The 16,899-nt window shown below is 50.5% G+C and overlaps 1 protein-coding gene across 2 annotated transcripts in view; it reads right to left on the reverse strand.

The window, feature by feature from the left end:
* Nucleotides 1-950: 950 nt before the first annotated feature.
* AP4S1 (adaptor related protein complex 4 subunit sigma 1) overlaps nucleotides 951-16,899 on the reverse strand; it is a 154,731-nt gene continuing 138,782 nt past the window's right edge. For both annotated transcript variants that reach the window (XM_086936982.1, XM_086936981.1), the window contains exons 3-6: nucleotides 7,310-7,396; nucleotides 5,247-5,315; nucleotides 3,218-3,229; nucleotides 951-1,882 (exon numbers count right to left, since the gene is read on the reverse strand). In XM_086936982.1, coding sequence (XP_086793108.1) covers nucleotides 1,754-1,882; nucleotides 3,218-3,229; nucleotides 5,247-5,315; nucleotides 7,310-7,396 — 297 coding nt within the window. In that variant the 3' untranslated portion in view covers nucleotides 951-1,753. The remainder of the gene's footprint in view (nucleotides 1,883-3,217; nucleotides 3,230-5,246; nucleotides 5,316-7,309; nucleotides 7,397-16,899) is intronic.

The following is a 16,899-nucleotide window of genomic DNA, read 5'->3' on the forward strand; positions in this document are numbered from 1 at the left end:
AGAGAGAGAGAGAGAGAGTGAAGGGAGAGAGAGTGAAGAGAAGAGAGAGAGAGGAGAGAGGAGAGAGAGAGCGAAGAGAGTGAAAAGAGAGAAGAGGAGAGAAGAGAGAGAGAGTGAAGAGAAGAAAGAGGAGAGGAGAGACGAGAGGGAGGGAGGGAGAGAGAGAGAGAGTGAAGAGAGAGCTAGAAGAGAGAAAGAGTGATGGAGGGTGGGAGGGAAAGGGAGAGAGAGAGAGAGAGGAAGAGAGAGATATGCAGCCCAACCTTCACCAGATGTTTTATATGATTTGTTTTGCTCACTCTGATTTTTTGCCAAATTTCATAAAGCTGGGTGAATGTGCAGAGTAGGGGTTGGGACATGAGGTGGTTGTTAAAGGAGACTTAGGTACTTTCAACAACCACTGGCTAGAGCAAAAACAGATGAACAGTCACTTACCACACAAGACCGATCAGGTGCAGCTTCTTTAGGTGTCTTTTGCATCAATGGTCCAGTTCTGGCTAGGGCTTGTCCAAATATGAGACATTATTCAATGTAAATGTCGCCCTTACCGTACAGGTCAATCGGTGATTAGCTTCCAGAAGCAATAATTTGATCTACAAGATGGCATCAATACTTAATAACAGAAAACATGCACACACAGTGGTACATACGTCACGGAATAGCCGTACGCTAGAAGACTTTACGAGTAGCTGACAAAGCCTCGAAAGTCACAAAACTTGGCAGTGACAGACTTTAGTCACTCATTACCCCCCTCCCCCCCCCTCCCCCCAGCCCTGCCCCCGTGTCGCAACCCCACTGGACTGCACAACATTGACTGGTATAGTTAGTTTCACTGTTAAAAGGCAGGAGGTGGGTCCACATTGTGCGCCTTGATTAAAAACACCAAGGTTTGAAGGACATGGAGGAAAGTGTAGCATGAAGACTAAAAACAGTACAAATCAAACAACCCATAGCATTACTTTTTGTTTTAATACAATATACATTTACGAGAGTACTGACACACCTGCGTGTCTGCACAACCGAACCACCCCTTAAGATTGTGGCGATGGTTGCAGCCCAGGGCGTCACAGCGAATGGCAGGTCAAAGGTCGGTTTCAGCCCATTTCATTCTCAGGTTGATGTCAACTTCTGGTCAATCTTCAGGTCAGTGCACGTTGAGGGACAGGTGCCCATGTTGTGTATAAGTGCTATTATTAATGGTGCAAGTTAGGACTAATGCCTAGGTGATTTTAAAAGTTGCGGTCTTTCTTTTGCATATCCACCTCCAGGTGCTATTGAGGACAGTCGCTGGACCGGACACTTGTAACGTTATACCTTTATTTGATATGAAACATCCTCTGTTGACCAGGAAGCAAACAGCAACTTAGAAGTTTAGATGCTGCAGGAGGCTTCTTGGTGATGTGCAGGGACTGGAGAAGCAGGGCTGGGTCTTCACCGAACGAGACACACCTTGGCAGTAGCTTGAATCAACACCAAACCAGGTGCCGTGGCAATAGGCCAGGTCCTAACGGAAAATATGCCGCTTCGCAGCAGGACTGGTCTCACCCAACTGGATGCCACTTGGCAGTAGATCTGGTCATCCATGAACTCAATGCCAGGAGTCAGCAGGCTGGATCTGCCACATGGCAGTAGGTTGGGTTGTCACCAAACACAATGCCAGGTGGTAGGAGGCCGGGTCTATGCTAAACCTGCTCGATCTAACAGAAGTCGGCCCAGGTCTTCGCTGTCCTTCGTAGTCAAGCAGGATGAGGTCTCAGGATTCAGACACTTTGTCAAGTACCAGTAAAGGTGCAAGGATGCGGCTCTTGTTGGTTTCCACCGTGCAGCCATTTAAAACCATCTCATCCAAAATGATGTGCACCTTATCCAAGTTAAACATGATCTGCAGGAATGAGCGTTAAGGACTTGTGTTCACCATTGATGGATTTACTGCAACATCCCAGACCCTGTGCTTCACCAAGACACCTTCACCATTCTTCATGTCACCGAGCTACAGGGCACATATCAGACCCTGCATCTACCCATGGCACCTTCACCCGTCTCCATGTCACCGAGATACAGGAGTGACAGGTCCAATCTCAAAAATCTCTCTTCCCAAACTCCCACACACCTCACACCTCTAGGTCCTGGGCAGACCATGCACTGGGCTGAAGGCTGTGTGCACCAGGCTTCCAACTCTCACACTCTGTCCTAGGCTCAAGCGCCATGATTCTCTCGAATCTATCATCTAGTGCCAAGGTTCGCCCAGACCGTACATCATCCAAAGACTCCTGTTGGATTCCCTTCTCTTGCTCAACCCCATCATGGCAGCAACGACCAGGGTCTTTTCTCAGATCATGCACCATGCCAAGGATCCATCAGCTTCCCAACGCCCTTCTCACACATCTGATGCCCAGACCCACCACAGACCACACTCTGATATGTTACAGACCTCTAAGGTCTGTCCAGAGCGTGCAGTCTCAAGGCTTGCTCGTGGCCTCCTACACGTCGCACGCCTCATGGGGATGTCCAGTGTCACCAAAGATCTCACGAGGCTCCCACACATCAGAGACCTCCAGGGTCGGTCTAGACCATAGACTCTTGGTAAAGCTCCCTCACAAGGCTCCTACACATTACAGACCTCAAAGACCCGTCTAGACCACGCACTCTTTGCAAAGCTCCCTCACGAGACTCCCACACACCAGAGACCTCCAGGGCTGGTCAAGACCATGGAGTATCGACAAAGCTCCCTCACTAGGCACCTACACTTCACAGACCTCCAGGGCCATGTATATCAAGTCCACCAGTCTCTTCACCCGGCTCCCATATGACAGATCTTCAGGACCTGCCCAGACCTTGCATCATCCCAAAGCCCACCTACGGTGCTAACTCATCCCACAGACATGCTGAGCTTGTCCAAACCATGCATTATCCCAAAGCAGTCACACTCACACATACGAGTACAGAGCTCTATGGCCTAGTCAAACCATGCTCCCCAAAGCTCCCTCACCAGACTCACACACACACTTCACAGACTTCCAGGGCCCATCTGATGTCCCAAGGACCACTTTAGAGGGTCTAATTTGACTACCATGGGATGAGACAAATCTCTGAGTTCGAGGGAAGACCCTGGCCACCACCTGCTCAAATTAGGCATTCATTAACCCTGCGGCTTTGCTGGTTTATGGGAACTTTACCGCCATTGCAGGTAACGCTGCTGCGCTATTGAAAAGGATACATCAAGTTCGCTCTGTGAAGAGAGGAGAAAGAGAAGATTAGAACAGCCTTCTGGGTGACCAGCGCTAACACATAGTTTACTATCCCCGCCCTTAGGACCACATGTGCCAAGCTGGGTTCCTCCCAAAATGCAGTTTTGATCTTCAACCTCCATGTATTGGCATTCTAGAAGGAGGATGCAACCCTGTCTGGCAGACCATGGCAGTGACACCCATGTAAAGCAGTAATGTACACATGCTACCTCTACTATATATCTCTCTCTCTCTCTCTCATCAGGATCTCTACTGGCACAGGTGCCCATCTCTGCTACCAGGCCAGCTATCCTAGCAAGGGGGAAGTGCCACCTCACTGCCAACTTAGAAGGCCCCAAACCCAATGAAACACTGCAGAAGCAAGAGTGCCATTGAGCGATTGTTAGACATTAACATACATGCAGGTAGACAACTATGCATCCCTCCCCCTGGATAAAGAATCCTGTGACAGAAAATGTGAGAGTGAGTCTCCTGCTGCAAACACTCCCACCAGGCCACCTGCCTCAATCCATAGCTATGTCTTCCTGCCTTACAGGTTTCTAAGGTTTTGACTCAGCTAGAACTGGGTCTAACATGCCTGTTCCATCACTGCTTCGTCCGACTGCTGTTGAAATTACTAAAGAGAATCTGCCCCAGCTAACAGCAGAAAAGAGAGCCATCCCTTTTTTTGGAGGTCTCTGTTTTTGCAATCTCTGTTTTCACAAGCGTCCAAGTCCGCTCACGAGGCAGTGGCTCAGATATTTTGGTCTTATGTTATGGAGAGCCGTGTATCCGTGTGTGAGGAGCTTCAAGGTGATTCTCTTGTTGACTGGGAGCCAGTGGAGTTGTCAGAGGTGTTGTGTCATGTGGCTGCGGCGGAGGATGTCGGGGACCAGTTTGGATGCGGCGTTTTGGACATTTTGTAGTTTCCTGAGCTGTTTGTGGGTGGACCGGTGTAGAGTGTGATGCCGTATTCAAGTCTACTGGCGATGAGTGCGTGGGTAACTGTCTTTCTAGATTCTGTGGGGAGTCATCTGAAAGTATTTTAAAGCAGACAGAGCGTGTGGAAACAGGATGAGGATACTGCGTTGATTTGGCGGATTATTGAGAGTGAGGAGTCTAGTATGATGCAGATGTTGCAAGTGTGGTTTGTCGGGGTGGGAGGAATTCCTAGTGCGGTGGGCCATGAGGACCCTCCCCCTCGGCCTCGCAGGCTGAGGGGGTGGATCCCAGGATGAGTAATTCGGTCTTATCCGAGTTGAGCTTGAGGCAGCTGTCTTTCATCCAGCTAGCGAGCAGACGATGTTGAGTCTGTGGTTTCTGAGAATGGCTTCAAAGAGGGCCATGTAGACATTGGTGATGGTGGGGCTAAGGGAGGAGCCCTGGGGTACCCCACACCTGATCTCTGTGGGCTCAGAGAGGAACAGAGGAAGTCTGACTCACTGTGTTCGGCCGGTCAGGTAGGAGTGGATCCAGTACAGTACCTTGTCGCAGATTCCTTTGTCGTGGAGTCTCATGATTAGAGTGCGTGGGAGACCATGTCGAAGGTGGCCGAGAGGTCTAGTAGGTTGGGGGCTGTAGTTTCACCCCGGTCGAGGAGGAAGCGGATGTCGTCAGTTGCGGCGAGGAGTTTGGTCTTTTGCTGGCTTTTGCTAGGTGTGTAATATGCAAGTAATACATGCATAATACTCACTCATTCCTAGTGTAAACATCTTCTTGGCACTCACATCCTCGTAGCACTCCCCTCATCCAGGTATAAAGACCTTCCTAGCATTCACTCTCTTCAACTACACAGACACTCACTCCACTTGCTCCCATCCATATGAAAAAGATGCTCTAATCCTGAGGAGAATCTTTCGTGCCGGAAAGATTCTCCTGTCGCTCACCTCCTTTCAGTAATCAGTAATCTTTTTAGCACCCACTCCCACCTAGTGTAGAGATCCTCCTGTCACTCACCTCCTCCAGGTAATCTCTTTAGCACTCACTCCCACCTGGTGTAAAGATCCTCCGGGTACTCACCACACGGCTGAAGTATTTGTCCAGAACCTCGACAAAGTTGTGGATGAGTTCGTACACAGCCATTTCATTCTGAAATTGGAGGATAAAAGGCAAGTGAGAAGCCAGGAAATAGCCATGGATCACTATTGAGGATGGTGAATAGGAGCTGGCTACTGTCCATGCTCAGCAACAGAGGAGAGGGAGTGAAGACTCAACCACTGCCCATAGTTCACAACAGAGGTGTACTGGGGAGACGGCTACTGCCATTCTCTGCAACAGAGTTGGGTGCGTGTGGAGCCGATTATGTCCATGGTCGACAACAAAGGTGTATTGTCGAACAAACTACTGTCCCTAGTCTCAACTAGACGAGGGTGTGGAGCGGTTTACTGTCCATGGACCACAAAAGGGGAGGGTTGAGGCAATACAAAGGGAGAGATGGGGAGTTGTGGTGAGTGAAGCGGTGAGTGGACTGAAGGGGCTTCATGGACCAGTCATATGAAGAAAGTCCAGGGTGTGAGTTGAGGGAATGTAGTGGTGGGATGAGGGGATGTGGTGGCGGGTTGAGGGAATGTGCTTATGGGTTGAGGGAATGCCTTAGTGGGTTGAAGGGATGCAGTGGTGGGTTGAGGGGATGCAGTGGTGGGTTGAGGGGATGCCTTAGTGGGTTCAAGGGATGCAGTGGTGGGTTGAAGGGATGCAGTGGTGGGTTGAGGGGATGCAGTGGTGGGTTGAGGGGATGCAGTGGTGGATTGAGAGGATGTGGTGGTGGGCTGAGGGAATGCCGTAGTGGGTTGAGGAGATGCATGGTGGGTTGAGGAGATGCATGGTGGGTTGAGGAGATGCAGTGGTGGGTTGAGGGGATGCAGTGGTGGGTTGAGTGGATGCGGTGGTGGGTTGAGGGGATGCAGTGGTGGGTTGAGGGGATGCGGTGGTGGGTTGAGGGGATGTGGTGGTGGGTTGAGGGAATGCAGTGGTGGGTTGAGAGGATGCAGTGGTGGGTTGAGGGAATGCCGTAGTGGGTTGAGGAGATGCATGGTGGGTTGAGGAGATGCAGTGGTGGGTTGAGGGGATGCAGTGGTGGGTTGAGGGGATGCAGTGGTGGGTTGAGGGGATGCGGTGGTGGGTTGAGGGGGTGTGGTGGTGGGTTGAGGGGATGCAGTGGTGGGTTGAGGGGATGCAGTGGTGGGTTGAAGGGATGCAGTGGTGGGTTGAGGGGGTGTGGTGGTGGGTTGAGGGGATGCAGTGGTGGGTTGAGGGGATGCGGTGGTGGGTTGAGGGGATGCGGTGGTGGGTTGAAGGGATGCAGTGGTGGGTTGAGGGGGTGTGGTGGTGGGTTGAGGGGATGCAGTGGTGGGTTGAGGGGATGCAGTGGTGGGTTGAGGGGGTGCGGTGGTGGGTTGAGGGGATGCAGTGGTGGGTTGAGGGGATGCAGTGGTGGGTTGAGGGGGTGTGGTGGTGGGTTGAGGGGATGCAGTGGTGGGTTGAGGGGATGCAGTGGTGGGTTGAGGGGATGCAGTGGTGGGTTGAGGGGATGCAGTGGTGGGTTGAGGGAATGCCGTAGTGGGTTGAGGAGATGCAATGGTGGGTTGAGGAGATGCAGTGGTGGGTTGAGGAGATGCAGTAGTGGGTTGAGGGGATGCAGTGGTGGGTTGAGGGAATGCGGTGGTGGGTTGAGGGGATGCAGTGGTGGGTTGAGGGGATGCAGTGGTGGGTTGAGGGAATGCCGTAGTGGGTTGAGGAGATGCAGTGGTGGGTTGAGGAGATGCAGTGGTGGGTTGAGGGAATGCCGTAGTGGGTTGAGGAGATGCAGTGGTGGGTTGAGGGGATGCAGTGGTGGGTTGAGGGGATGCAGTGGTGGGTTGAGGGGGTGTGGTGGTGGGTTGAGAGGATGCGGTGGTGGCTGATGTTGTGCTGTTAGATTGCTAGCTTAAAGAGGTAGTAAGGATTGCTAACGGAGGAATGGTACATTGGGATTATATCATAAGCAAATAATAACAAAAAAGGAGAAAAATCAGGATGTTAATGAGTTGAAGATGGAAAAAAAATGACAAAGAAAGGGGACAAAATGACAAGGGACATCTCACCTCCGTCTCGTCGATGGCAACGACTATGAAGAGAGCAGCATACTGACGATAAACCAGACGCAGGTCCTTGTATTCCAGGAAGGAACACTGTAAACCAGAAGGTAGAGAGACACAGTGTGAGAAGGAACACTGGAAACTAGAGGATACAAAGACACTGAGTGTGAGAAGGAACACTGGAAACTAGAGGATAGAGAGAGACGCGGAGCATGAGAATAAACACTGGAACCCAGAGGAAAGAGAGACACAGAGTATGAGAAGGAACATTGGAAACCAAAGGATAGAGAGAGAGACGCTGAGCATGAGAAGGAACACTGGAAACCAGAGGATAGAGAGAGACACTGAGTATGAGAAGGAACACTGAAAACCAGAGGACAGAGAAAGACGCTGAGTATGAGAAGGAACACTGGAAACACAAGAATAGAGCGAGACGCCGAGTATGATGAGGAACATGGAAACCAGATGATAGAGAGAGAGAAACGCTGAGTATGAGGAGGAACACTGGAAACCAGAGGATAGAGAGAGACGCTGAGCATGAGAAGGAACAATGGACGCAAAAGGATAGAGAGAGTCGCAGAGTATGAGAAGGAGCACTGGAAACCAGAGGATAGAGAGAGACGCCGAGTATGAGAAGGAACAATGGACGCAAAAGGATAGAGAGAGTCGCTGAGTATGAGAAGGAACACTGGAAACCAGAGGATAGAGAGAACAGCTGAGCATGAGAAGGAACACTGGAAACTGGAGGACAGAGAGTGACACTGAGTATGAGAAGGGACACTGGAGAGCAGAGGATAGAGAGAGACACGCCGAGTATGAGAAGGAACACAGGAAACCAAAGGATAGAGAGAGACGCTGAGCATGAGAAGGAACAGTGGAAACCAGAGGACAGAGAGGGACGGTGAGCGTGTAAAGGAACACTGGAAACCAAAGGACAGAGAGAAAGGCTGAGCATGAGAAGGAACACTGGACACAAAAGGATAGAGAGATACACTGAGTATGAGAAGGAACACTGGAAACCAGAGGACAGAGAGAGACGCTGAGCGTCAGAAGGAACACTGGAAACATCTTTGACACCACACCGCACCTTGCAGGCATGGACGGAACACTCAATTGTAGAGATGGAATCCCTATTCATAGATGGCCAACTTAGAACATATGACCAATTAACAGACGAGTATGACCTCCCGCCAGGACAGGTCCTGTTACACCGACAACTGTTAGATAGTGGCCGCCAATACTGGACCCTAGACGAAGGAGAACCCCCGACACACCCAGCACTGCACGCAATTCTACTCATGGGAGCAGGTAGGCATTTAGTCACCTGGCTCTACAAAGCTGTCAGGACACTACTTCTGCAACCGCTGCACACATTACGTCAAACATGGGAAGAGGACGTGGGACGGGTATTTCACGACAAGGAATGGGAGAGGGCGCTTGAATACATGAAAAAGGTGTCCAGGAACGCCCGGTTCAAGAACATTTAATTTAATATTCTCCATAGAGCATACCTCACACCGCAACGTCTCCATCGTTTTTATCCCGACACGCACTTCGCATGTCCCCACTGTCAAACCCAAGAGGCAGATTTTAGGCACATGTTTTGGGATTGCCCCAAGATACAACATTACTGGCATACAATTCACAGTGCATACGTGCAAGTACCAGCGCGCCAAGGGCCAGATCTAATGAACCCAGCTTATAATCATGTACTACTGATTAACTGCAATACCTTCTGTGTTGACTTAATATAGGGGCACATTTCCAAGCAGACATGTTAATGCATGCTATCTAATGACCGATTATGCCCACGCTTATGCTTCTCAATAGCTGCTTGACTTAAACACCATGTGTGTTACTTTAACACAACATCGATGTGCACTTTCAAGTAGACGGGCCACTGCACGCGATCGTATGACCACCTGTGCCCACAAGTTAATTACATATCCATCACGATAGCCCGTTTCCCACCGTATTGCCTGTAGCACTGTAATAATAGCAGAGTTCCCTGTAAACAACAGTTGCCTCGGTAACACCCACGTGACAAACCTCCCCCATGGCGGTACTCGGCACCCGTAACAAGCCGCAGACACGAGTTGCCTAGGCAACTACCACATGACGAGCACGCTACCCCACCCTTCCCGGAAGCCGGCTCTTTACTTATACTCACACGAGATACGGCGGCTTTGTAGCAGGGCAGCGGAGGACTGATATAGGTAATCGGCCATTCCACCACGAGAGAACTGTGAGTAAAACAACTTTGCTTTGCAGGGGCAGAGGCCATTACGGAATCATCAATCTACCGCGTAACGCGGCGGTTCCCTAACGGTATCCATCTGGGTAACATTTGACTCCATGTTTTTTCAGAATATGTTTCAGTAGTGGGGATACCTCCTCCCGCCCTCCGATGAAAAAAGACACTAGAATAGGAGTAAGCCATGCATTTCCAACCAATCTGTGTTTCTGTCTTTTTTACGTTACATGTTAGTAAGTCCATGTATGTCCACTGTATTCTTACAAGTAATCTACGTACTCCTAAACAATTCCTGCTACCACAATAACGGATAAGCGAGAATGTGATATCACGTTACCATAACGGTACTAGAAGTGCGCGAGACTGTATAAATGTAGCGAATGCCACTGAGCACGCTGCCACTGAGCACGCACCTTTTGATAAGTATGCGTGATTTGGCTCAACAACCAGCCCACAGCCCACAGCGGGCCTTATAACACCGTGATAATTTCACCATGAAACCTTTATTATTTTCCTAATGAGAGTGGCATGAAGGATGAAGATATAAAAGACACAACACTGCACAACGTAACAGGCATGTAACATAGTTCACGTCTGATTGATGTCTGTTTTTCTTCTTTCTTCCCACAGGTCTTTTTGACTTTTCCCTGACTCACCCACTGAGGCTAGAGTCTTTTTACCATTTAGCGTATTTTGCTAACTTTGGTCACAAGGAACTAGGATTGGGTGTGCCTTTTAGGGGGCACATACCGTCCAGCTCCCTGTCTTAACGGTCCTGATGAAAACCTGGTATATCCCACCTTTGGTTGAAACATGTAGACCAGTACACACATAGAGATACTTTTGGCCTTAATTTACCCTCACAGTATCTCGTCCCACCTTTTTTAATATTGTCCAGTTACTTATAAATAAAATCTATCTTCCTATTAAGTTAAACCAGGACCATTTTTAACACTCTTTTTTTCTGCACTTACACTCACAACCTGCTCCACTGTATTCCAGGTGTTGTAGCACACCCTGGTGACGCTAGGCCGCCAGGGTGGACCCCGAATGAAGCATGTCACCACTAGGCTGGTGAGTGAGAGGTTTTTAACAAAAGGATACATTCTTTCCTTTTGTCAGTCTACCACCACATTAGGAAACTCTTTTGATCTTCCAATGATGGTACTCCTTTCTTTGTTTATTTATGCTATGGGACATGCCAGAGCCCAGTGTAGCTGCTCCCCATCCGCTTTCCCAGTTTTACCCCCACATGTTCGGACCACCAAAAGTACACTAGTAGTTTAAGAACCGACACCAACACACGAAAACACAGGCACCTTACATTACACGTCATTATACAGCAATACTGATGTGGGAGGGACGTAGCACCTCCTGGGTAGTAGCCATCCATCAGGTCACTCCCCAATATGAGAGCCACTGCAGATGGGACATCGGACCAGTACGATGCATATAACAAACATTGTTGTATAGTATACACTGTGCCTAATCCGCGAGGCCTCTGAATGCTTAGCGGTGCATTGTAAGATGTAATATTATTGTGTGTGTGGGGGCGGAGCTAGCCGCGAAGCGAGATGGCCGCTGCCTGAACGAGTTCCTCCCCTGAGCCCAAGCAATCCTGCAAAACCCATCCTTTATTCCGAGCTGAACCCGCACTGCCACAAGCTGTGAGCTGTTGGGATCTCCGGGACATCGAAGACTGGCCAAGAGATGACAATTAAAGCCCCAGAACCCCGGACTGCTGGTCGAGAGACCGGGGGCCTGCTGACGCCGGCGCGGGACTGAAGCCTCGGACTCACGTGAGTAGCGACCCGGGACGCAGGTCAACCACGGTGGCCGCGCTGCATGGTGCGTACCGCCCACCACCTTCGACGAACTGTGCTGCACTGTCCCAGGCCGCGGTGGGCACCGGGAGCCCCGGAGCTGAGGCGCTCTGCCCTGTGAGCGGTCCCGGTGGAGTGAGGCCGCGTGGACGCTGGGGGAAACCCGGATCGACGCCCGAGAGGTAGGGCCTGCTGATTCGGGGGCTGACTCTGGGGTCGAGACCGTCGGGCATGGCGCTCCCCCTCATCCCAACTTCCGTTCTAAACCTCTGCCATGGGGACCTCAGGACGGGCTAAATCGGGGCTGCGCACGGCCCCCCGGAACCTGATTGGCGGGCTGCTGCCTGAATTGGCGCCCGGAGTGCTGGATGGCCTGGTACGGGACGGGGAGGCCCTGAGGGGCACTAGACACTGGAACACGGACAGACTGGAATCGATGCTCCCGAGGGCCCTGCTGTGGCGGGGGGCAGTTTGCAACAGCTGGGGCGGCACCACACTGTAAGGCCAACAGACTACCGTGCACAGACGACGCTACTAGGTCACCATAATCGCTGACCACCACTCGACGAGACCCCGGGCCTATGGCGGAACCGAGCCGGCAACAATACACAACTACAAGGTATTTGGCCCATACCTGGAGCGGGCGGTGATCAGGTCCTGGCCTACAATAGGAGGAAGCGGCGTGGGTACATGTGAACTAGCGCCGAAACAGAACGAGCGAGGCGCTGCTGACATTGGACACTCTTGCTTTAACTGCATACTAGCACCAGTGCCCTGACCTGAACCCAGACATAGCCCGGACGGCGCATCTGCTATCTCGGCATCCTCTCATACTGAGACCACCTGAGCTGATCTATTACAGTATATAACGGCAGAGTCATGGGGAAACCGGACCACAACCAACCGAAGATAACCTTTGACCATGCCAAAAAACAACAGGATAACAGCACGGAAGCGCACGCCCCACCCACGCTCACGCCACCAGAGGCAGGAGCGATCACAAATGATGGCATACAAACCATGTTCCACACCATACAGACCTCACTCATGAACATAGATGGCAAAATTGACTCTCTAACATACAGGGTTGATAGAATGTCAGAACGCTTAGATAAACACACACTGAGCGCTTAGATATGGTGGAATAACGGATTTTCGAGGCCGAAGACTCCCAGGTACAAATGGAAGCGAAACAAACGAGGATAGAGAAACAATTGGTGGTAATGGCGTTCAAGACAGAGGAGTTGGAGGCCAGATCCAGGAGGAGTAACATCCGCCTGATGGGTGTTTCCGAGACTACAACACGGGCCCAATGGAACACTATGTTAAGAAACTACTCATCTCCATGCTAGGACGGGACACCTTTTCAGAAGTGTTCATTGTAGAAAGAGCGCATAGGACATGGGCGCCGAAACCACCCACTGGGTCCAGACCGAGGCCCATCATAGCTAAAATACTAAACTATAGGGATCGGGATGCGGCGCTACGGAAAGCCAGAAAACCGAAAACTCTGACAATCAAATCGAAGGCTGACACACTGAGACTGACATTCTCGGACAGAGAACACATGGGGGATCGACACTAGACTTAGTTACAGAAGATGGGAGGTCCCTTTAAGGATAGTAGGCCTCTGAATCTCCTTACATGGAATGTACGGGGACTACACAACCCACAGAAAATACGCCGGATGATGGCGTATCTAGACCGACACAAAATAGATGTAGCTTGCCTGCAGGAGACGTACCCCACTGACACTCGGGAACAACATATCGGAAAATGGTGGGCTTCATTCCGACTGGCATCCTCCTACTCGTCCTATGCCAGAGGGGTCATAATATGGGTAAAGCGCACTGTCCCCTTCACTCACCTTAAATCAGTACGGGATGACCAAGGGCGCTTTGTAATATTACAAGGTAATTATGGAGGCTCTGTATTGACCATAGTGAATGTATACGGTCCGAACAAGGACCACCCTTCTTTCTATGGTAAACTCTGGTCGACACCGAGGGAGATGCAACCAGGCACCATAATTTAGGGAGGAGACTTTAACACCTATCTAGACCCCACATTAGATTGGTCAACTGGACTAGATAGGTATGGAAAACGTCTGAATGGAACTTGCTGGATGTGTGGAGACAGAGAAACCCAGATAAATTGGAGGAAACATGCTTTTCGTCCACGCACCTCACATGGTCCAGACTTGACTACTGGTTAGTGGCACACAACGTTTGCACTTGGACTACAGAGGTGGCACACATGCCTAAGACATTGTCAGACCATGCACCGGTCATACTCAAACTAGAAATACCAATGCACACGCCACTGCAGTTTACATGGAAATTGAGGCACACGGCACTGCAGGATCAGGTGTTCAGAGAGGGACTGAGACAGGCCATAGTGAGCTTTTTTTAGCATAACACAGGCTCTGTCCAGAGCACAAGAATCCTGTGGGAGGCATTTAAGGTGACCATACGCGGCTACTGCATTAGCACCCACGCGGGGATATTAAGGGACATCCAGTGTCAATTGGAGAAAATTGAAAGTGACATTAAGGCATTGGAACGTAGGTTCGAAGAGAACCCTTCTGACTCTATCCTAGCTGAGATAAGGCAACACATTGACAAGTATGGCGAATTCGCTGCCGATGAAGTCAAATACCTCTCACCTAGCTATGTAGCGCGGAATTATGGCGAGGGAGGCAGGCCAGGTAGGGCATTATCTTCCAAAATCAAGCCTACACAAACCATGACGTATATTACCGAATTAAAAACTGCCCAGAATGTTGCTGTGTATGATACACCGACCATATTGAATGGCTTTACTGAATATTATGCACAATTGTATACGGCCCGAGCAACACACCCCCTTTTTAGACATATGGCAATACCTAGACGACATAGGAATTGCATGGCTGTCTGATACTCATAGGACATATTTCTGTCTCCCAATTTCTAAAGACGAAATAATAGAGGCTTTTCACTTACTGCCTAATAATAAGGCTCCTGGTCTGGATGGACTCCCGGGTGAGTTCTATAAGGAATATCAGGAAATACTGGTGCTCCACTTTGCAGAAATGCTTGAAGAAGCGTATGCAGAAGGTGTGAGAAGGTGGCCTGATATGCAGTGCTCACTATATTAGTGAACACTATGTATCAGTCCAACAACCCTTATTGATGATTGGTTGTAAGTCAACCTTATAGACCAGCTATCCTAGTAGCATGGACAAGAGCAGTCTAAGGCTAAAGACTCGAGAGGGCGTGTTAAGCCAGCTGTTATACCACACATATACCCCTTGAACACCAAGTGAAAGGACACCACACAAGTTGTTATGAAAATAAACAGTGTATTTATTAAAATCACAACAGCCCTGTACTCTTTATGAGGACAGGGTACTAAGCACAAAACAAAACTCTTACGAAAATACTTAAGTTAGCACAGTATATACAAATGCCCGAGGGGCACGGAAAACCATATACTCTGAAAGTGGACTGCGAAATTACTAGCAGGTAAGTACAGTACTAATAGGCTTTGGAATCGCTAGGACTTGACTATAGAATCGTTAGATTACTTCTAGGAGACCCAGGGGACTCGGGTGCAGAGTGTGCACTCTCACGCGTGATGCGGGACAAAGTCTATGGTAGCTAGTAAAGACAAAGTTAGTGTTCTCGGGCGAACCCGACCTGGTAGGAGGAAAACGAAAGTGGATTCTGACCCTTGGATAGTGAGGCTATGCTGGGGCACCGAAATGCCGAAGTTACCTAGCCCAGGGGCTGCAGCTGCATAGGTCTCAAAAGACGTCGGGAATCCTCGTAGACGGACCAGGAGCCTGGAAGAAAGAAGTTGCTGGCAGGCGACCAGTGAAGAAAGTTCAAAGTGATCCAAGCCTGGATCTTGAAGAGAGATGACACCTGAAAGCAGAGGGGACCAAGTTCGTGACTACTAGCCAGTAGTCAGGTGGCACCAGGAGGGCACCGGATGGTAGTCACCTCGACTAGGTGAGTGGGTGACGCTGTGCTCTGCAGATCCCACGGACCAGGAGGCGTTGTCGGCGACCAGGATGGAGGAGCGAGCTGTCCCACGATGGATGAAGCTGTCGGCGTCGCTGGACCCAGGATTGGGCAACAAAGCCTTGGCTAATTCAAGCCCACGCGGTGGACCTAAAATGGCGTCTGGAGTGGACCAGGAGGGTCCGGGGTGCTCCTCTCTTGGAAGGAAGCAAGGGCCAGTCTGGAGCAACCAGACCAGCAGCAGTGATGTCGTCGGGCGTCGTTAAGAAGGCCACAAGCCAGCGGGCTAGAAGCCAAACAACGCGGTGAGCAGCAAAAAGCAGAAGGGCCCCACGCAGATCGTGGAGATGCTGGGAGGCTGTACTTCGGTGCTGGAGCTGCTCAGGGTCGGGGCTTCTCGGACCCCAAAGCACTCACCAGAGGGTCACTCGGCGGACTTGCTGTAAAGAAGTCGTGCAGTCTTGGCGATAGTCGGTCCCTCGAGGTCTCGTCGCACTCACGGTTCTCAGCTTGGCTGTAGAGGTGAGTAGAGGTCAGAGGTGCCAGGGAAGCCGGGTCTCGTCGAGCTGTGTCGTCGGATTCCTGAGGAAGGACTTGCAGCAGACCGCAGTGTTCTTTGATGGTGCCTGCGGATGCAGGGTGACTACTCCTTAGTCACAAGGGAGAATCTTGAAGAAGAAATCTTGATGTCCTTTCGCAGAAAGTCGTGTCTTGATTCCAAAGATGATCTAATTTGAACAGGGGGCCCGCTCCTATCTTTATACTAAGAAAAGGGGCTGACCCGGTGACTAGGTCCTGCCTATGGGTGGGACTAGGAGGGGGGTGGTTACACCCCTCTCCCATGCTGGACTTTCCCCAGGCCAGGGGCTGGTGTGCCCCTGGAACTGGTTCTGACCGGCCTATGCGTAGTGAGCACCGGGGTGCCACTCAGCAGTCACCTTCCTGTAAAGCCCTGCCTACCCAGGATACACAAAACCCTGTCTGGGATGGTGCTAGCACCGCCCCGGACAGGAAACCCTTTGTCCAAGCTCTCCTCGCTGGAAGGACTCCCAGCAGCAGGAGGTCAGACTCGTGTCTGTGGTGGCAGCATCCATTTTGTGGAGCTGAGGCTTCGTTTAACTTTAACCGGGGTTCACAGTTACAAACATGTCGTGTCCCTCTAGAAGGGTGGAATGCTAACCCCGTCGCCAGAATTGGCGAGGGGTTAGTATTCCAATTCGTATGACACCTTACTCGACATGTTTTGATAAAGCAATACCAAAGATAGCATTTAACCGCGAGGATTATAATGCACTTAAGAGTATATGGTATGCGTTATCATGGAACAGCTATTAGGACTTGGTTCCGCAAGCTGCAGATAGGCCCAGCTCATGCCAGAGCACCATCTCACACGATTCCAAGCACTCTGCCTTCAGGATTGTCAAGGCCTGCCATAGGAGTGACTGATAGGAATCTGTGTGTCCATTTTTAGGGTTAGATATAGGTATACTATATCTACAGCAAAGGGTGATT

This window comes from Lissotriton vulgaris, chromosome 9 (assembly GCF_964263255.1).
Source record: "Lissotriton vulgaris chromosome 9, aLisVul1.2, whole genome shotgun sequence".
NCBI lineage: Eukaryota > Metazoa > Chordata > Amphibia > Caudata > Salamandridae > Lissotriton > Lissotriton vulgaris.